The sequence below is a fragment of the Hydra viridissima genome, unplaced genomic scaffold (genome assembly GCF_058129835.1).
Source record: "Hydra viridissima isolate aposymbiotic clone 2 unplaced genomic scaffold, HvirCarnegie_v1 scaffold_14, whole genome shotgun sequence".
Taxonomy (NCBI): domain Eukaryota; kingdom Metazoa; phylum Cnidaria; class Hydrozoa; order Anthoathecata; family Hydridae; genus Hydra; species Hydra viridissima.
In genome coordinates this window covers 1200932-1222279 of record NW_028324313.1, presented here as the reverse complement: position 1 = coordinate 1222279, position 21348 = coordinate 1200932, and the positions used below count along the sequence as shown (strand labels likewise).

At 28.9% G+C, this 21348-nt stretch overlaps 3 protein-coding genes across 3 annotated transcripts; all 3 read left to right on the top strand.

Moving 5' to 3' along the window:
• The first annotated feature begins 6336 nt into the window (after positions 1 to 6336).
• On the top strand, positions 6337 to 7844 carry LOC145192775 (baculoviral IAP repeat-containing protein 5.2-like). The gene is made up of 3 exons (XM_080070103.2): positions 6337 to 6612; positions 7210 to 7327; positions 7501 to 7844. The coding sequence occupies exons 1-3, from the start codon at positions 6389 to 6391 to the stop codon at positions 7591 to 7593; spliced, it is 435 nt and encodes a 144-aa protein (XP_079926229.2). The 5' UTR covers positions 6337 to 6388; the 3' UTR covers positions 7594 to 7844.
• Positions 7845 to 8264: 420 nt separating this feature from the next.
• LOC145192769 (uncharacterized) lies at positions 8265 to 16108 on the top strand. The gene is made up of 14 exons (XM_090071967.1): positions 8265 to 8371; positions 9389 to 9450; positions 9992 to 10048; positions 10809 to 10863; positions 10957 to 11042; positions 11124 to 11237; positions 11429 to 11520; positions 11608 to 11669; positions 14308 to 14360; positions 14535 to 14661; positions 14960 to 15045; positions 15129 to 15242; positions 15339 to 15440; positions 15533 to 16108. The coding sequence occupies exons 1-14, from the start codon at positions 8338 to 8340 to the stop codon at positions 15584 to 15586; spliced, it is 1098 nt and encodes a 365-aa protein (XP_089928093.1). The 5' UTR covers positions 8265 to 8337; the 3' UTR covers positions 15587 to 16108.
• Positions 16109 to 16920: 812 nt separating this feature from the next.
• Positions 16921 to 17833, top strand: LOC149878706 (uncharacterized). Its single transcript, XM_090072274.1, has 2 exons — positions 16921 to 17362; positions 17481 to 17833. The coding sequence occupies exons 1-2, from the start codon at positions 17077 to 17079 to the stop codon at positions 17816 to 17818; spliced, it is 624 nt and encodes a 207-aa protein (XP_089928400.1). The 5' UTR covers positions 16921 to 17076; the 3' UTR covers positions 17819 to 17833.
• Positions 17834 to 21348: the final 3515 nt, after the last annotated feature.

Genomic DNA, 21348 nt, shown 5'->3' with positions numbered 1-21348 from the left:
AATGAACAAAATAAAAAAATGAACAAAATAAAAAAATGAACAAAATGATCAATGTGGAAGGAGTTATTTTACCGAACGTGGCTTTGACCAATTTTCAATTGATGGAAGCAGCAAAAAAACTAAAAATAAAAAATTTTCGTGGGGTTTTTGTCAGAGACATATTGCCAAAAAAAACCGAGAAAAAAAGAATGCGGGATTATCAACACGATGGATTCGAGCACTGGAGGATTTCATTGGGTGTGCTGGTACAAAGACGGAGACGCAAAGTTCAGCTTTGACTCTTACGCTCAACCCCCTCTCATCGAGCTCGTCGATTATTTAAAAAGCCCTGTCTTTTACAACAGCGAAAGGGTTCAATTTGGAAACACGTCTTATTGCGGTCACTTGTGTCTTTACGTCTTGAAAAAATGTGAAGAGGGAAACAGCTTTCAAGACGTTGTCAACACACTTTGGTGATCACTTGCGAATTAAAAAAAAAAATTTCACCCTTTTAAAAAATGATTGACAAATTCAACAGAAACGAGTTCAGCGCTTATTTAGAAAATCTTACAGCAGACTCAACAAGCAACGTTTATATCAAAACGGATGGATCAAGCACCATCACTGCAGACATTGATTTTAACTCTCAAAAAATCATCAACCTGGCAGAACCAACCAACTCGCACGACGCCGCCACAAAAAATTACGTTGACACGCATTCAACAGGAGGAGGAACTTCAGTTGGCACAGCGGACTTGGATTTGAATTCGCATAAACTGATCAATGTGCTCGACCCTTCAAACGCGCAAGACGCCGCGACAAAAAGTTACGCAGACATTTTGTTACAAAAATCCAACTTTTTAGGGCTTGTTCCAAATTCAAGCTTTTCGTCCTTAGGATTAAAATCGCAAACAGTAGCATCAGCCGCCACGACAACAGTTTTTACTTACTCGGACGGACCTGGTGTTCTAAGAAGGTTATGGTTGGCTCTCAGTGGAACCTTTCCTGGAAATGTTTTCATTCGAATATTTACAGATGGCGAGATTAACGTTGGAAATTATTCAGAAACCACAGAAGGAATAGGAGTGGACAACACTGGACTTGCTTGCGACTTGCTTTTTTCTCCCATCGGCGGACCTTTTTACGCCAATTCTTTGCAAGGATGCAACGTTTAAGCAACACTTCATTGGGAGGATATTTTACTCTTGACATGCCGTTCAGGACAAACATCAGCATCCAATTGGTCAACAAAAATACCTCTACAATCACTTACTGGATTCAACCGTTCATTTCCACTCTTACTTCCATTCCTGCCTCCATCCCTCTTTTCAAACTTTACTGCAAGACCTTCAGATATTTAAACACCACTTACGGAAACGAATATGTTTTGCTTGACACAAATGGAAAAGGAAATGGAGTTTTTCTAAAATACATCAGGATGCACATCATCGGCGCTTCTGGAAGCTGGTGGGAATCGAGAGTCAGAATGTACGACGGCAATTTACCTCCTGGAAACGGAACCGTTCTCAGTCCTTGGACACCTTGTAATACAAACAATTACACTACTTTTTCTGGATATGACGGTAACAGCAAATGCATCTTTTCCTCGTCTGGATTGGAAGATTTTTATTTGTCTTCTTGGAACGGATCAAACGTATCCTCGTTCAACAACACATCGACTGGACTGCTGTTACAATCCAACTCCACCATCGGATCCACCACCACCATTTCCTCTTACAGAAATTTTGGAGAAGCAGATTCCATGCCCAGCGTCGCAGCCGGAAGAAGGCTCGTCGTCACTCTCAACCCCGGCGACGCGCAAGTCGGTCAATCCGGAAGCTTTAACCTTCTTCTCGGACAAGCCTATTATTACGCCTAATTCGCAAGATTTAAACACCTTTGCAAAAATTAAATTTTTTCATTACGCGTGTTTATCACGTCATGAAAAAAATGTTTTCTCATCGTCATCATCGCCACCCCTCACCCTCGCCGTCTTCGCCACCCCTCACCCTCGTCAAACATTTTCAACACCGCGATTATACAAAAAAATTCAGAACGGAGATCAAAAATGAAAATGAGCCAGAACCCGCATTTTTTAGTAGTTAAAAAATTTCAAATTTTCTTACAAATTTATTCATACTTTTAAATCTGTAGGAAAAGCATTTTGATTGCTGTCTGAATGCCTTCTTATTGGTTGTTATTGGCTGCTGAAAATTATTGTATCAATACAACATTCCTTCCGAAAACAAATTGAAAACTTTATTATATATGTTTAAGAGCTTCAGGGCTCAAGATGATAACAAGATGATACCAAGATGTAAGAACAATAAAAAAACAAGAAGAACTTTAAAAGAAATAAATCGCATGAAAAACCGTAAAAAGATTTTATTCAAAAATGATTTTCATCGCACGAATCAGACAAAACTTTTGAATGAAACCTTCTTACTCGTCACTCGCTTCATTCGCTTCGTTCGCTTCATTTACACTGTCTTTCTTTTCTTTTTCTTTTTTTTTAGTGAAAAGATGTTTTCAAGTGTCTTTCAATCCTTTTCTTAAACGGTCTAATCTAAGGTTTAAATTTGAACAACGGACGACAGCCGTCGTTAATGTACATAGTTTCTTACAATTTTGCGCAATCGAAGCAAGATGCATTAACAGGCGTCTTCATATTGGATTAAAACAAATTTCGTTAATTCATATTAAGTTTAGATATATGTTCCAGTAGTGACATCACAAATTGTTTGGTTTTAAATCCGCCATTATAGAAATCAACCTTAACACGAAGACTACCAAAAAAGCATCAACAAAGAGTCCATTCTCTATTGGCAGTTAGATTTATTTTGATAAATTGAAAATTCTAAATAAATAAATCAGATATACATAAAAATATCGAGATGAAACAGTTACCAAAATTTCGGTAAATAAGTTTCAATATCATGTCAAGATCTTCTTATGAATGATTTTTGTTACCAATTCCAATTTATTACCAAGAATTACCAATTTTTGAAAAACAAGCTCTTTTGTATTCTCTTCATCTTGTTTAAGTTAAGATTTCAAAAACGTTCGAAAGATTTGTTTTTTTCGAAATAGTTTGCTCTTAATAATGGCAGAATTAGATAATCAGCCGAAAATCTACTCTATCTATGTAATCTGAACAGAAAATTAAATAAAATAAATTGTCAATGACAGATTTTCGAATTTGTATAATATTAGATTCATATTTTATTTTTATTCGATTGGAAAATTTGATTCGATCCATTCTTGTTGCATGATGTCAACGGTATTACGCTTTCGTTTCAAAGAAGCGTTTTTCACGAGTTCGATAAGCAACCAGTTTATGAAAAACGATTGTTGTGTTATCTTTTTTTTTTTTCTGTTATTGGTAAGTGGATCAATCGAATTTAACTACAAAAAGCTAAAAAATAAACTGCAAACAAAGGAGATTTTCTTATTGTTAAAAAAACGATTTACAAATTTCAGACAGTCAGACATACGTCAGACAAACAGACATCCGTCAGACAATCACGGTAGCATTTAGGGGAAGAGAGAGTGCCCTATACTATAGATATTTAGGAAGATTCAAACATTTCCTTCTGTCAATAGATTTAATGATCACGCAATTTACATTATTAAAGAACTATTGTAATTGCATATGCATTGATTAGGATCTTTTACATTAGTGAAAATCTATTCAAACATCAACTCACCCAACCAATCTCAGTTTTTTTATTTGACCAAATCTTTTTGATCGCTTTATCAATTTATGAAGATTTCCGTTTGGTTATCTTTATTTAAATCTGCATAACCTTCAACAATGATGTTCAACTCATCAAATAACTGCACATTATATTATTAACTGCATATGCGCAATGCTTTTTACGAGTTTGACTTTTGTAAAAATCTAAAAAATATATTTTTACCACGAAGCAGACTTTAAGTTTGAAAAACAAACAACTTACAATACTTATAATTCCTATATTTTTTTAAAAGATTTAGCAATTTTTTAAACGGGTCTTTTTTAAGAAAGATCATAAGTTTTAACTATTTATTTAATGATCCAACTAATTTTTACGATCTTTGTAACATGATTAAAATAAAGAGGTCAATGTTTTTGTAATACTTTGCTGCTTTATAGTATGGTCAAATACAAACTACTCAAGGAGGGGCAGAGACAAAGCATATCTTATAAGGGGTGAACCCACCTGTTGGTCTTCACGAGATTGAAACCGGCTCAAGTTGTTTAATTAAAAAATTAGCTTAGCTTCCGTTATAAGTAAAAAAATCTCCACATATTTTTAAGTACAACTTTGGACCAACAAAATCGGCAATTTTTACGTTGCGTGTTGTGTGTTTTATACTTCATATTATGTGTTCGGTATTTTATACTTCATATTATGTGTTCGGTATTTTCACATTGCTGTGTGTTCGATATTTTTATGCTTTATGTTGAGTGTTCGGTGTTTTTACATTGCATGTTGCGTGGTAAAAACATAAAAAGATGAAAGGTATAAAATTCAAACTAAGATGATACTAATGCTTTAATAAAAAACCTAGATAATCAGTAAAATACATATTATAATTCAAAAGGTATTGTATTAAAAACTGATGTATACAGCTTTTTGAAATAAATAAAATTAAATAAAAAAAAATCGCCTTGCAAAATTTAATAGTTGTACAACATCTGCATAAAAGTAAAAAATTTAAATTTAACTTCACCTTTTAATCGCCTTTACCTTGTAAATTAAGTTTGAGATGCTGTAATCTTAAGATACTGTATTCTGCGTGATCGTGAATATTAAAAATTTGCAAATAGCAAAAAAAGTGTTTTAAAAATGATAAACTTTATCAGTCAGCTACCAACCACCAATAGAGTAAGCTGGTGGTTTTTTTTTTAATTCATTGTCTATCTGTAACTTTTTAAAAGATTTTGGAGGATTTTCACACAAAAAAACCCCAAAGCTCAAAGATTTTAAGAACTTAATGCTTAACTACCATTTTAAAGACTCCGGTTGTAAATATATATCGAGTCCTAAATTTAAAGGCTCGTTAGTTCAGCTCATAAAATTACAAAAGAGTGCTTTGCTTATCACATTAACAAATAAAATTTTATCATCATTTTAAATTATTAGACCAAACTTAAGTTCTCAAACTTCTTCTGAAATTTTTCTGATAATTTTTTTAAGTTTTTTGGGTTGGGCCAGTACCTTCTGCAAGTATGGCTTCAATTAAAGATGGTTCCAAAATTGTCTCCATTTTATGGTCGACCAACTTGGTCTTAAAATTTTTTAGTTGGTTTCTATCATGTTGACGCGCAACTTATAAGTTTTGATTTTTCCTATCATCTTATCGAAACTTTTTAAAATATATTTATCTTATCTTTTAAGCGCCAGGCTATCTTATGTATTTTAGAGAGCAAATTAAACCGAGTACATGTTGCTTAAAATATAAAAAAAAGCAGGATAGAATTTGCTGTATTCATCAATATTGTACATGTACATGGAGTTTCATTTATTTATTTATACGCAATAAACCAGTAAATTAACAGATTTTTTTACTAGGATATTAACACAAGGGCTTGCATCTAAATAGAAATGCCAAACTTCTGTTGATGTCAATAACTTTTCCCAGTTATCAAGACGAATTTTATCCGAATATAAACGACGTTTTCACTTTTATTTTGTTTTGACCGCCAATTTTAAATGTTGTGCCGTTTTTGGCCTTAGATCTCGAAAGCTCTATTTACATTTGAAAAAAATCTGCGATTAAAATATGAAAGAAGGCCACTCATTATTTTAAACTTTTTTAAAATAATAATTTAGAATGTTTAAATAAAGTTATTTTCACAATGGTTATATGTTTACCATACGTCCGTACATACTTATGCCTTTCTCACATTGCGTGCATAATATTAGTCTATAGAAAGTTTTCTAGACTAGAACTGCTCTAGAGACCAGAGTTGTTATCGAAAAAAATTTTACATGGTTCTTAATGGTAACAATTATGTGACCTTAATTTATAAGAGAGAATACCTGTTATCATGAAAAATCTATGAAATTCTAGGTATTGTTGGTATTTTTATATTGTTTATATTCATCTTTAATTATGTTAAATAAAGTGTATTTGATTTTTTATCACAGTCAAGCTCCTTTAACTATGTGACAAAAAACCAGAAAAAATATATCCTGTGTAAGTTTTAATGTTCTCTTTTAATTTACATGTTTGACAGTTTATCAAGATCTCTTTCAAATTTTTTGATAATGCATCTGTTTTCAGGCTGTATGCCTCTTATACTATTTTCATGCAAATGTATTTACAATTTTTATGGTGTATCAAGTAAGTAAACAAAGCAAGTACTACATACATTTTTTACATTTTAAAGTTTAAATCAAATAGATTAAATTATTTCATAATGACAAAAGTCAATTCAAATGAGGAGTTTATTATGCATATGGAAAAGAATCGTATAGAAACTTTCATAGATTGGCCATATGATCAAGATAATTGCTTGTGCAATTCAAAGAATATGGCAGAAGCAGGGTTTTTTCGATTGAAATCTGAAAATGAGCCTGATCTTGTTAAATGTTTTGTTTGCCTAAAACAGCTTGATGGATGGGAACCTGATGATGACCCATGGTAAGAAATACCTTTGTAGCTCTCTTAATCTTTGAAATACTTATATTTGTATACTGGTTATTGTGTACAAACCTTTTTTTATTTTTAAAATGCAATTTTTGTTAGAAAAAAAGAACTTCATAAATTTCAATCAGTATCAAATAGACAAAAAAAGAAATTTAAGCAATGTTCTGATAGAAGTGGAGTTTCAAATGTTTTGCTAATTCAATAATACCATCAGTCTGATGTAATGTGTAACTGATTTAGGTCTTGATAGCGATTTGTTTAAAATCCTTTGTTCAAGGTCATAAGCAAAAATAGTTTTTTTTTACTTATTTGTGTTTTGTTAGCAGAAGAGTTTCTTTAAGAATCTTACAAGAACTTTAATATTTTAACTTCTAAAGTTCTAAAATGGTTTAAAATCTTTTTAAGCTCTCTTATGTTTGAAAGGATTTACTTTTAACAAGGCATAAAACCAATTTCAAAAATTAGTTTAAAAAACAAACAATAGCTTGGCTCTTATTTAAAATCTTGCACAGTTTTCTACTAGGTTAAAATTTCCTTAATAAAAAAAGTTTTTTTTTTTTAAATATATAATTTAGCTTTTATTTACATTAGGAAAGAACATAAGAATCACTCATCAAAATGCCCTTTCATAAAACTCAATAAAAAAGAAGCTGATTGGACAATAGATGATTTTCTGAAAATTGAAGCAGAAAGACAAAAATGCAGAGTGGTAAATTTTTTTTTTTTTTTTTTACTTGGGAGAAAAAAAAAAAGATGATGAGATTCAAAGTTAACAAATTTGCAAAGATCTTTATTTTAAAGAAAATCTGGATTTTTCTTTCATAAGAATTATGGAAAAATAATTGATATTTTCATAACTAATAGCTTTTTTTCCTTTTATAGAAATCATATTTTGAAGGACGAATAGATTTCTATAAGCAAGAAGCAACAAAAGCAAGAGAAGTTATTGAGAAAATCATTCAGCCAAAATCCTAATTTATCAATATCTGCTCTAAGGTTTTAATTCCATGTGGCCATTTTGTTTCTCTGAAATTTTGTTGCACATGTAAAAAAATTATTGCAACAGGATCAATTCATCTGGGAATACAAACCATACATTTTTATTTCTCTTTTAAATTTTTTCAAAAGATTGTTTAAAAAAAGTTATTTTTTGCCATCTTAAATTTTCTGGTAAATATTGTTTTATGTTTTATATTTATTGTAAATATTTTAAACTTGGAAATAAAGTTTGATTCTTTTATCAATGATGAGTCATTTATTTTTCTCTACATTCAAATGAATCTATTAAATAGTAAAAGTATATTTATATATGATATTGGTTTAGCTTCAATATCTATAATCTTTTGCATAGTCTTGCTTATTATGCAGGAAATCACATAATAATTGCTTGAAGGCAAAAATTCAATAAGTTGTTTATAACACATTATTATTAAAAATTATTTACTTTGGTATTTTTTTATATACTTTTGATATTTATCTTAGTCATATTGTTGTTATTGCTGTGCCAATTTCTTGGAAGAAGTTTTATGATATTTTTTACATTACATTTACTAATATAGAAATAATAAAATAAAATAAATAATAGAATTAAAGATAAAAGGACTTTAAAAATATATTTAAAAAAAAAAAAAAAAAAAATCTAAAATAAAAAAAATGCTATAAATTAATCCATTTCTTTTTAGAATTAATAATTTACAGAACAAAATTCTAAAATCAAAAATGAGTAAAAATCCAAATGTGCTTATTTTAGGAGGTAAGAAAATAGTCAAAAAAAATTTTTTTATGAAAATTTGAATAAAATCATGTTTATGCTAAAATGAATTAGTTGAAGATTAAATTAGTTAAATGAAAAATAGTTGAAGATTTCATTTTCTAAGCTGCAGATTTTATTTTTTAACTTTAAAAAATAAAATCTGCAGCTATTTTTCATTCACCCTTTACTCTTACACTCATCCACCTTTTACTCTTACACTCATCCACCTTTTCTTTTACCTTTCATCAACATTTATACCATACTTGCTCACCTGTAACTCATTCAATCTTCACTCAGTCACCCTTCACTTATTTGCTTTCTACTTATTCACACTCACATTCATTTGCTTTTTACTCATTCACCATTCCATTCATGCTTTACTCACTCACTAAGGCACCCTTCATTCATTTTCTTTTTTACTTATTCACTCTTAATCACATTTGCTTGATCAAATTTAAACCTATACACTATTAAATGTTTGCTTTTTATTTTAAAAACATTCTAAAAATGCAAGTGTGTTTATTTATTTTAAGTTATTGAATAGTTGCAGGCTTGGTCAGATATAAATTAGCAGTTGTGTAGTGTCTTTTCCCTTGAAACTAATAGGTGACTATTTAAATAATATTAAAATACAGATTTTTATTTTCCTGCAAGAAACATTTAAGTATTTCATTGGGGTTAAAAGATTCATTTACTTTGAATAAAAATCTTTAAGAATTTTAAACTGAAAACACTATTCAAATTTCTAAATATTTGAAAATTTGATACGATTTAAATTTCTAAATATTTGAAAATTTGATTATTTTTTTACCTAAAAGAATAAAAAAACTGTTTAATAATAAATAGTTTGCAGCTTAAAGTAGAAATAATTTGTTATTAAATACAAAATGATTGGTAGATTAACAATAAATTGTGCTGTCTGAGGCAGTGAATGTGCACTGCCGTTCTTGATCAAGCCTGATTACTTTTCAGTCATTTATGAATTATGGTCTGAAAATGATATTTCTTGGTTTAAAGGTTGTGGATTCATTGGGCGTCATCTTGTTACATATCTTATTAAAAACAATCTGGTTGAAAAGGTATTTATACCAAACGTAATTCTGTATTTTTAATGTAAATAGTTTTTACATTAAAAATTAACAATATTTTTAAAAACTCTTTAAAAATATTCTTAAATTATAAAATTTTAAAATTTGTTTTGATGAAATCTTTTTCTTTGTAAAACTTACTTGCAAATACTTTTTTGAAAAGTACAAAATACTATTTTTAAATTTTGTTTATTTATTTACAGTTTTTAAATTTGCAACAATTATAATGTTTTAGTAATAAATATCAATAAATATTTAAAATTTTTTGAAAATGTTTTAAAATATTAAACAAAATTTACAAACTTCGAAGAAGTTATAAAATAATGCATTTTTTCTACTTACGAAAAAAGTATAAATCATATTTAACAACAGAAGCAACAAATAACCAAGAAAGCAGAAAGCTTCCAAAAATAAGCAAACTTAATATATTGTTTTTCAAAAATTTGATTTATTATTCATGGAGCGCTCCCTCATAAGGTTTTTAAACTATATTACTCTTAGACAATTAAGTTATTTATGATTTCCTATTTAGATACGAGTTGCTGATAAATCACCACCACAGCTATCATGGCTTAATGCAGAGCATAAGGTAAAGAACAATTTAAAAAGCCCTGTTTTTATTAAAGATTGAGGTTGATACTTTTTTTTTTTTTTTACTATTTACCAATTTGCTTTTTTTAAAAATGACTGCTTAAGCTTAAGTCATTTCAAATATATAATCTATATATATTTTACATATTTATATTTTCATAATTTTATATTTTTATATATTTTTTATATATTATATATATTTACATAAAAGTATAAAATAACTTGCAATTTCTTTGATAAAAACAAGTTTCTAATGATAGAGAGTCATTTATTTTTTGATTTAAATATGTGGTTCATAAAAATTGTCAAGGAACATTTCTTTTAAACTTTTCTTTTTCTTACTTGGAAGTAAGAGTTGTGTGCTGAGTTGAATGGAAGATGAAGAAAAAAAAAAATGATGACCTTAAAATCACAAAGATAAAAAAAAAAAAAAAACACTTTGCAATATAAGAAATGATTTAAATTGTTAAATACAAAAAAAATTTCAACCAAAAATTCACATTTTCAACAATAAAATTCACAAATTCTTTCAGGTTCAAAAAAAAAGCATCTTTCAGAACAAATTTTCATAAGTTTGCTTTTAAAATAGTAAATTATATACTTTATATAAAAATTGTTGCTTTTATTTAGAACAATTTTTATATAAAGTATATAATTTACTATTTTAAAAGCAAACTAATTGCGGATAAAGTGTGCAAATAGAAATTTTCATTCATATAATTAAAGTAGAAAGTAGTTTTTACAATTTTTTTTTATAGGCTGTGTTTGATGACCCCAGAGTAGAGTTTTCTCAAGCAAATCTAGTTAATCCTGGTAAGAACTTTCATGAATTGCAAATGCAAATAAAAAATTCAACATCTTAAAATTAAATAAATACAAATGAGCTGATGTGTTGTTTTTCTTCAGCACACGTAGAGCGTGTATTTGCTACTCATTCATTTGACTATGTTATTAATCTTGCCTCTGAAACAAGATTTGGACAAGGAGACGAGGTGAATATAGTGACAATTTATTTTAGTAGAAGTTTTTATAACAGTAAAAAAATTTTTTAATAACTTTTTTTGGATTTTAAGGTTTACAGTGAACACATTTACAACCTTGGAGTAAATGTTGCGACAAAAGCGGCTTCTTGTAATGTAAAACGCTATATTGAAGTATCAACAGCGCAAGTATATGAAAGTGATAAGGCATGGAAGCTAGTTTTTAAAGTTCCTTTATTTACTGTCCAAAAATTGATCTACTAAATTTTTACTTTTTTTAAAAATCAACCTGTTAAGAAAAAAGATAAATCTTATAGGCTAGTGAGATAAATCTAGGCTAGTGTTTTTTTTTTTTCTTTTACTTTTGGAAAATATTAATGTTCTTATAAAATTTCCAGAAAGCCACCAATGAAGAAGGAAAATTAGAGCCATGGACATCATTAGCTAATTTTAAGCTAAAGCTGGAAAGAAAGCTGAATGATATTGAAGGGTAATTTTCATTTTTCATTTTAGAATAAACAGAACCTTTCGTTTTTTATTTTAGTATTCAAACTTTTTTATATTCTGTTTTTTATAGATTAGATTATGTAGTAATTCGACCAGCTATTGTTTATGGTATTGGTGACAAGCTTGGTTTAAGTGAGTTCTATATTTATTGGTTTGAGTAAGTTTTGTGTTTATATTAAAGTAGTAATAAGAGGAAAAACTGGAATGTAACTTTTTTTTGTGAGAACCCAGGTGACCCAATTGTTTTATTGTTTTCAAAAGATGCACAAAAATTAAAGAAATTAATTTCATTGAATAATATAAATGATATGAATAGTAAAGCAAACTTAAATTTTTCTAAGGTCTTTATTGTACTTACAAATTTGCAATGCTTACAAAATTAAACTCTTTTGAGAAAAATCTGTATGAGTCCTCTTAAATTGTTAGTGTTTTATATTGGAATTTTAACACAAACATTCCTTTTTCTTACACAAACATGTTATTTTTTCATATAAAACTTAGGGGAAAACCTTAATGAATGGGACAGTTTTTGCAAAATGCTTTTTAAACATAGATAAAATTGTTTAATATATATATTTAAATATGTTTGATAACCACCGACTCTTGCTCAATGATATAGTGAAACAAAAAAATTGGATTTGCATTTGGCTATTGGTAAAAAGAGAGTTTTATTGGAGCATGGCATTTGTCCCATTCATTAAGTATGTCTCATTGAATGGGACAAACATAAAAGAATTAAAAATAAACGTATTTAATTCAATCATTTTTCAAATTAGTTTATTAATTGTAAATCTAGTTAAATATATAGATACATACATAAAGACCACACAAAAAATATTTTTAACTTTAAACATTTTAACTCTAATTAAATTTCAATCAAAGTAGAACTTTCTCATTTTAGAATATTATATTTAGTTATTTTTATTTAAGTAAAATATTGCAGTATAAAAGTGTGTAAATAATACCCATTACCCATGGGGATAAAAGTAAGGGACTGCAGCATCCCTCTGCTGAGCTGTAAATAATACTTTGTTAAATTCATTAAATAGGTAGTATTTTGTCCCATTCATTATGCGCATCACTTTATCCAAAAATGATTAGTCACACCAAAAACACCATTAATTAAGCTTGAATGTTTTCCTCACTGTAGTACTAAAGACTGCTATCTATTTAAGCATGGAATTTTATTTTCCATAACTTCAAAAATTGCTGCAAAATCAGAAGAAAAAAAAATTTTTTTAAAATTACTTTTTACATTCGAAAATACAATAACATCCATTGTCATTACGGTCATAGAGCAATAGGATGGATGAGTCGGTCAGTTGAATTCTTGTTTCTATCAGTCTTTGTTACAGGAATTTGAATATCCTTACATCGATGCTTCTATAAGAATCTGAGTTTGTCCCATTCAATAATCGTCCCATTCATTAAGGTTCTCCCCTATATTTGAAGAAACACCAGAGAAAGAAATCTGTCAAATCTGATTATCTTTGGGGCATCTTAAGTTGCCCTTTTTTAAAACAATGTGGCCTAACTTACACACCACAAAGTTACTTTTATTAGAGGTTTAGGATGTTGGTGAAATTTTTTTTGTTTGTATTTTGATTAGTCGTCACTTATAAGATTTTGTTCCTCATCCATTAAATTAAGCATTAGCATTTTTATAAAATGATGTATTTATATAATTACATTTTATATAATTTAGATAATTTATATAATTTACGTAATTGTAGAAATTTATTAAAAGTTTTTACATTCATACAAAAAACTAGTTTTTCACTTGAACATTTGAAATGCTATTATACAGTTTATCTTAAATAAGCATCAGCATTTGGTTTTATGATTTTTAACGATTAGTAACAAATAAAGAAATTTAAATATCACTCTCAAAATGCATTGAATTTTGATGCAAATTTTTTTAAAACTCAAAGCAGTTTTTTAATTGACAAATTTATTTTTGTATGCTAACTTTTACCTAAAATTTGTTTTAAAAATAAGTTCAATAGATTTGATTAAATAAGTTCAACAGATTTGATTAAATAAGTTCAACAGATTTGATTAAATAAGTTCAACAGATTTGATTAAATGTATTTTCTTGAAATGTTGAAAGAAAATAACATAGAGGTATACAATGTATTACCTTTTTTTTCTCTGTTATCTTGTATCTTTGTATGTCTAGAAATATAATTTATTTTAATTTCTATTGATTTCAAATAATTGATATAGAAGTTTCTACTTTATTAGTTATTGTATTGTTTGAAAAACCAAACCCTGATGCTTACATAAAATGATTAAAAAACTATCTTCTGTGAGGTTTATGAATTTGGACCAGCTGAGCCTTGTAAGAATGCATACTAAGTTCTAGTAAGGTTGCTGTTTTATCTACAGCTGTGATATTAGCGTCTGATCATCTAGAATCTTATACTCTAGCAACTTAAACTCTTCCACAAACCTCTGTGTAGTGGAACGTTAAAAGGCAACCCCCCCCCTTACATAAAGAATGAATGGTATTTTTGTTATGTTTCAAAATATTTCAAGGCACAGAACATGAAATGGATTTTATAAGCATAAATACTATTTTTTAAAAATAAATTTTAACACTAAGAAAAATATGAAAAAAAAGAAAAAAAAGTCATAGAGTAAGAACAAGATCATTTGCTGCCCCCCCCCCCTGCCCTCTCTCTCTTTTTTCATATAAAAGGAGATGCTGTTTTGCTGCTGTTCAATGTTTTCTTTGTTTTGTTTCAATGTTTTCTTTGTTTTGTTAAAGCCCCTCGTTTGATAATCGGAGCCGTGTACAAACAACTTCAAGAAAAAATGAAGGTTCAAAGCTATTTGTTTTCTCTCAATTTTTTATTTTTAAATTTAATTTACAAATTTTCAACTTATAGGAACTTAACTTTTTAGTCAGTTTTAGCTGACTGTATATATTTTCTTTTGTTGTTAATTTTGCATTTTGAAAATGTTTTTGAATTTATTTTGCTTTCTTCTACGTAGCTGTTATGGAGTAAAGATTTACGAATGAACACTGTTCATGTAAATGATGTTGCCACAGCAATTTGGTTTTTATGCACTCATGGGAAGCGTGGTGATATCTATAATTTAGCAGATAAACAAGATTCTAGTAATTGGAGTTTTCCTTCTATTTTTATACCAATAGTTTTTCTTTTATTATAATGAACGTGATTTTCTGTTCAAAATACAAAATAAAAGACCTAAGAATACTACATTGTTAAAAATCAAAGTGGTGTAAAAAAGAGAACTCCCAATCTTTGAAATTTTAAACTTTCTAGCTTTAAAGATTGACACCTGTTACTCATAACATATGAGAAGGTAATATAAGCTGCTGCCATTAATGCTCTCCTTTTTTTGTCGTTTCTGTGCATTATGATGAAACGTTGAAATTATTAGTTTTTTTAAAGGCCAAGGAAGTATCAGTGAGTTAGTTTGCCAGATTTTTGGTATAAAGTACGATTTCTTCGGATCAGTTATTTCAAACGTAGCTAAGGTCAGCACTTTGACTCCATTTTTGTGCAAACCGTGTAAGGTTTATTATTTGACTTTCAAAGTTTTTCCTCTTTTTTTTTTTAGTTAAATATGACAAATGTGGTTGACGATTCAAATGAGAAGCACTTGGCACCATGGTCTGTTGCGTGTACCAACGATAAAATAGTAAATACTCCACTAAGTCCGTACTTAGATAAAGTAAGTTACATTTTTATTAGATTTTGTTCGCATTGTCTCGTTTTCATCTTTAATAACTGAATATGGCTTGAATTAAAACTGTCCTCGATTTTATAGGAACTTTTGTACAATAATCACATGCATGTTGACGGAACAAAGATTGAAAGTTTAGGCTTTAAATACACTAAGCCATATGTTACTGCGGACGAGTTGAAGTTGGTGCGTAAATTCTTATCTTTCTTTTATTTCAAATGATTTTTTTAAAAAATTCCTTGCTTACTTAACATCTTTGATGAAACATTTATATTTAGGTTGTGCAAGATTACGTTACTCTGGGAGTTTTTCCGCCTTCTTTAGCCAGCTAATCATTATTGATTTACATCGTAGAATTTACACGTTGCTTTCATTTACTATTACGACGTCCAAACTTCTCTTGTTAATAATCGGTGTCCTTTTGACTGTTGTTATTATTTTATTTTTTAAAAAATACGGTGACGGTGTGGTTCGGCGACAATGTCTCGGTGACGGAAAATGTTTCGGTTTTCAACTGCGTTAAAAGTCTTTTGGGTTCATTCAACAAATAAGTCCTAGTAGTAATTCATCTCATGTGTGACATCACATTACTATGTGTGACATCCTCGTTGTTCGTCATTTTTTATCTTTGTGCTGATTTTCGTGAATATTTATTATTTTTAGAAATCCTATTTTTTTGCATATTGAAAGATTTGATTTTGTATTAATAAGTTATTCAGTTTTTAATTTAGAAAAATTATGTATGCATCGAATAGGAATTGTCAAAAAAATTTGATTGAAGCTGCACGGTTAAAATGACTCAAAAAAAGATATTTTTTATGTTTTTTGTGAAATATATTTTTGTAAAAAATCGATGTCTTGTTGTTGTTTGGTTTTTTTCATTGAATCAAAACAAAGTTTATAACCAAAGAAAAAAAGTCGAAAAGATAAAACTTTATATAAATTTAATCTTCTTAAACTTAAGACTTAAGAAAAAATAACCTGCTATTTGTGCTTTTAAATATTTACGGCTTGTAAAATCAACAATTCAGTTGCACCAAATGTTTTTAAATTACGTATAAATATGTGCGTAAATTACGTATAAATATGTGCGTAAATTAAGTATAAATATGTGCGTAAATTAAGTATAAATATGTGCGTAAATTAAGTATAAATATGTGCGTAAATTAAGTAAAAATATGTCCGTAAATTACGTATAAATATGTCCGTAAATTAAGTATAAATATGTGCGTAAATTAAGTATAAATATGTGCGTAAATCGTCGGGGTCAGGTGAGCTAAACTGCCACTTTTCTTTTTTAGGCGGGGATCGCAATAGTTTTGGACCTCTATACACTTTAAGTGTTTTATTTCATGCTTGAGTATTCGACAATCGATCACGTAGCTTTACACGGGTACCCTGAAGGTGACCTAAGACCTTATAACATATCCCATTAATTTTTTTTTTTTATTTTGAAATTAGCCCATTAGTACATTTAAAAACTATCAACATTTAAATCCTTTTATGGTAGCTTTTCGAGAAAACTTAGTAAGAAGTTTTACAAATGACGATGTTTTAATATTAAAATAATATTTTTCCATCGGCCATTATTGCTGTTTACTTTCTGTAATTGCAACCACGCGATTGGTGATAATAATATTTATTAATTTCCGATTGGCTTATTTGTTGTCAACAAAAGACTTAAATAATAATAAAGACTTTAGTTATAACAGCGAGAATAATTATAAAATTACTGTCTATTTCAATTTGAATACACAGTAATTAATTTAAAGTAAGTAATTAATTTGAAAATATAAAAATTATTTCTCAAGAAAAGAAAAGAATGCCATACTTTGCTAAAGATCATAACGAGTTTTTAAAGTGCTTTTGTATATGCTGTTTGAAAAAAGGCAATGATTTAAGATGCATTCAAACCAAATGTAGTAATTCATGCCCACAACAAGGAAAACGTTATGAAAATCTTATCAAGAGATTTTTTTGGGAAAACTTCTCTGTTGAAAACCCTGATCTGCCTAAAATGTTATGTTCAAATTTTAGAAAAAATCTAGTGAGTTTAGAAAAAGCAGATTCAAAAAGCTTTTTATTCACCGCTCGACCCAAGTACGAAGGTATGTTTTTTCTAATAAAAAATAAGCCAATAAAAACTAGTTAATTTTTTCATTATTATTTTTCTTATAAACAATATTATGTTTGCATTTAAAAAAACTAATTTCTTGTTATTTTTAGGTCTTAATACTAGAGTTATTCGAGGTGGGAAATGTGAATGTTTTATTTGTGTTAATGGGCGTACAAATGGTACTAAAATGGCAACTCCTCCACCAATTGTTTCATGTGAAACTAATAAAGATGTAGATCACATTCAAAATAATGTGAATTTTTCTGCAACCAATGAAAACTTTATTCTTTGCAAAAGTTGTTTTCAACTTATAAGAAAAGGTATTAAACATCCTTGCACAAAGTTAGCTGAGCAAAAGAATTTAACGCATATTGTACAATCTACCTCACGAAAAAAAACTTCGTATTATAAATTTATAATACGAAGTTTTTTTTTCTTTACAAACTAAAAATCTTGTGGAATATCCCAGCGGATTTCTCTAGCGAACTTAAATTTTTTTTTTTTTTTTAAACAAGTGTAAGAAAACACTTTCATTCTCAAAGGTTTCTTAGAATACTTCTTTAAAGAGATTTCCAGGAAATTTTTTTCTCGCTATTTTTGCCGATTACCGAGCGACGTAATTAAGCGTTAATCCTATCTTTGACTTCAGTGCATTTAAAATACATTCTAATATTAACTTTTAGGATAAAATTAATTATGAATTAAAAGTTATAAGCATTTCAATAAATTGTTAATTGATTTTTTTTTTAGTAAAACATCATACATCTCATCTTAAGGTTTTAGGAAAGGTCGGTCTTTAAACCAAAATTTAAATACGAAGTAAAACTTGGAATTTCAAGTTCGAATCTTGCATTCAGTCCAAGCTCAATAGCCTCATAAGAATAACAAATTTAAATTTTCAGATTATTTCGTCGTTTCATTATCAGATATTATGCATAGTAAATGACAAGCTTGATTGTTTTCCAGAAAATATATTGTAAAACACTTTAGATATTGAGGAATAGATTTAGATATTGTAAAAAATATATTGTAGAAAACACCTTAGAAACCTTTTTTCACCGAAGACGATTTAAATACGAAAGCTTTTTATACAACCCTACTACGCTTTTAAACATGATTTGACTTTATTGACTGCACTAATAATGGAAATAAACAATGATTTTTTTAAATTTTTTCACACTTGTGTAATTTGTTTGATACGATATTAAAAACATAACAAAAAAATGAAAATAGGTCCCTCTATTAAAAGCATAAAAGTTAACGCTCTAGTTCCGGAAAAAAGTTAAGTGCCCCAATTAAGGAGCTGTTGCAGTTAAAGCAACTCTTCCCTATTTTAAAATCTAATGAGTCAGACGAAAAAAAAGTTGCAACAGTTATAAGTTTAGTAGTTTTGTAAGTAACGCATTGTTGTCATGAAAATGGTATGACTACCCACGCTCGAACCGTAATGTAGAATTCAAAACAAGTTAACTAATCATGAGGGGATTATTTTAAAAGAATATAAAATCGTGTCATTGTTAGGGTTAGGGTTTAGGGCTCTTCAAAGGGTTAGGTTTTAGGCTGAAGGCTAGGGTTAGGACCCTTCAAAAAAAAAAGAATATCTAAGTGCAAAGCTGTTGTAGTGGATGAAGAAGTAAACGTGTTCGCGCGCTACACAACCTCAAATACCCAACAACAAGAATAAGCAAGATTAATTGAAATTAATAGAAGCAACGAGAATAAACAAGAGTAATAGAAATTAATAGAAATAACAAGAATAAACAAAATTGATAGATAATTACCCAATAACAAGAATAAGCAAGATTAACAGAAATATCCTAAACGGAATCGTAAACTAGTAGAATTCCAATATTCGATATTTTGATTATGATGCTAAATGAAATCTTCTCAAACGTTGCTAAGTATCATTACGGCACGTTACGAAGTATCATTACTACACGTTACGAAGTTAGTTTTAAAAAAAAAACATGTGTGCTCATGCTGAACGAGATAAAAAAAACGTTGTAAATGTTTAGATTTATGTTAACAAATTGTTTTATAATAAATAATACGTATCAAACCTTATTGTGTTATTTTATAAACTTAACTAAAGCCTGACTAAAAAACAACTAAAGAAAAGTTAAGTAGAACTGGAATTTTCACTCGTAAAAAACTTTTCCTTTTAGATTGCATAAGCTATAGCTTAGCATTTTACTACATAAAACAAATTTTAGGTCGTGTAAGTATTAGAAGAACCTCTGACATGCAGCCGTAGAAAAAAATTAATTTGAAGATGACCAAATTATATTTATGAAGATGACCAGCAGATATTTAGTTTGTAATATAAACAGTTTTTCCTTTATCCCATAGGTCATGCAGAAATTATGCAGAGATTATGCAGAAATTATGCAGAGATTATGCAGAGATTGTGGGTAAAATCGTTATGACTAAACTATAATTATGGACTGTAACTATAGAAATCTTTATGACTAAATTGTAATAACATCTATGGACTCTGGTTTTACTTAAGAAAATATTACATTTAGTTAATCCAAACAAAAATATTTTTGGGGGAAAAAAGATTTAAAGCATCATATTTCTTTTGATCTCAAGTATGCGATGCAGCGTTTGGTACCCGCGTGTTTCATAAGTTTTACACGTGTTTTTGATTTAAAATTTGCTTCTAACTATCATAATAAAGGTTTAATTATTAATTTAGATATATATAAAAAAGCATGGCTTCACGACCTTAGATCGAAGAAAAAACCCAAATTTTTTTTATTTTGCCAAATATGAGAAATTTTCTAGGAGGTAATTGAAAAATCATTGTACCGTTCCGCCACCTCATGAAAATACGATTCGAAATTTAGTTGACAAGTTTAAGAAGACTGGCAGTGTTCACGATCAAGAAAGATCCAGCCACTCTCATTTTATTGTTACAGATGAAGCCGTTCAAAACGTTAGAGCAGAAGAAACCGACGACTTATCAGTTCAAAAGGGCGTTATCAAAATGGGAATGAGCTCAAGCAGCTATTATTGAACAATTCAAGAAGTAGGCTTTCGATTATTTATGCTTGAAGAGTTTTTATGGCCTCAAACTAAACAAAGTGGTATGTACTTTCAACAAGATGGGGCATTGATCGAAACAACAAGAAGCTGGCTTAATCGAAAGTTCCCTCAACATAGGCAGACGAGGTCTAATCGAGTGGGCTGCTCATTCTCCCGACCTTTTTTCTCCGGACTTCTTCGTTTGGAGCTTCTCAAAGAATATTGTATACAAGTACAGACTCTCTACAATTGCTGAACTTCGTGAACTGATTGAACAAGAGAATATAGAGAGTCAGACGACAGAGAGACGACAGAGAGTCTGTCAGACGACAGACGTGTGTAGAAGAACCTCCGAAAACGTAATGGTTCTTTTGAAACCCTGTCAAGAGCAAGATGGTAAACAAGTTGAATAGCCACATTTATTATCTTTTAATTTTGATAAATAAAGTTACAAAGAAATTCTTTCTTCATTGTTTGCTTAAATATTTTAAATCAAAAGCACGTACACAATTTATGAAACACCCTGTATAAATTTCCATTTTCTGTTAAAACTTGTATTGTGAGAGAAAGTGCTTGAATTGTAAGGGAGAGTGTGACCTTGGAGTCAAAAAAAATAAAACAAAGTTCATGATTTCAGATATGTTACAAATCCAAGGGCGCACTATCTTAATAAAGACCTGATACTCTTTTAGAAGAGTTATTCTACCAGAACTCCTATTTTTTTTTTTAATGGGAGAGGTAACAATGTTGCTGTTACAATTTTTTCAGTGAGTTTCAATAAAAGTGAAAAATAGATCTGAAATTCATCTCACGTTTACTTGAAGTTCATTTTAAGTTCTTGAAACTTTTAGTATGCTAAAAGTTTTTAATGAAAATTTCTTGTTTAACACACCAATAAAATAACTTTGGATTTAAAATAATCAAAAATAAAGAAAAGTGGATAACACTGGT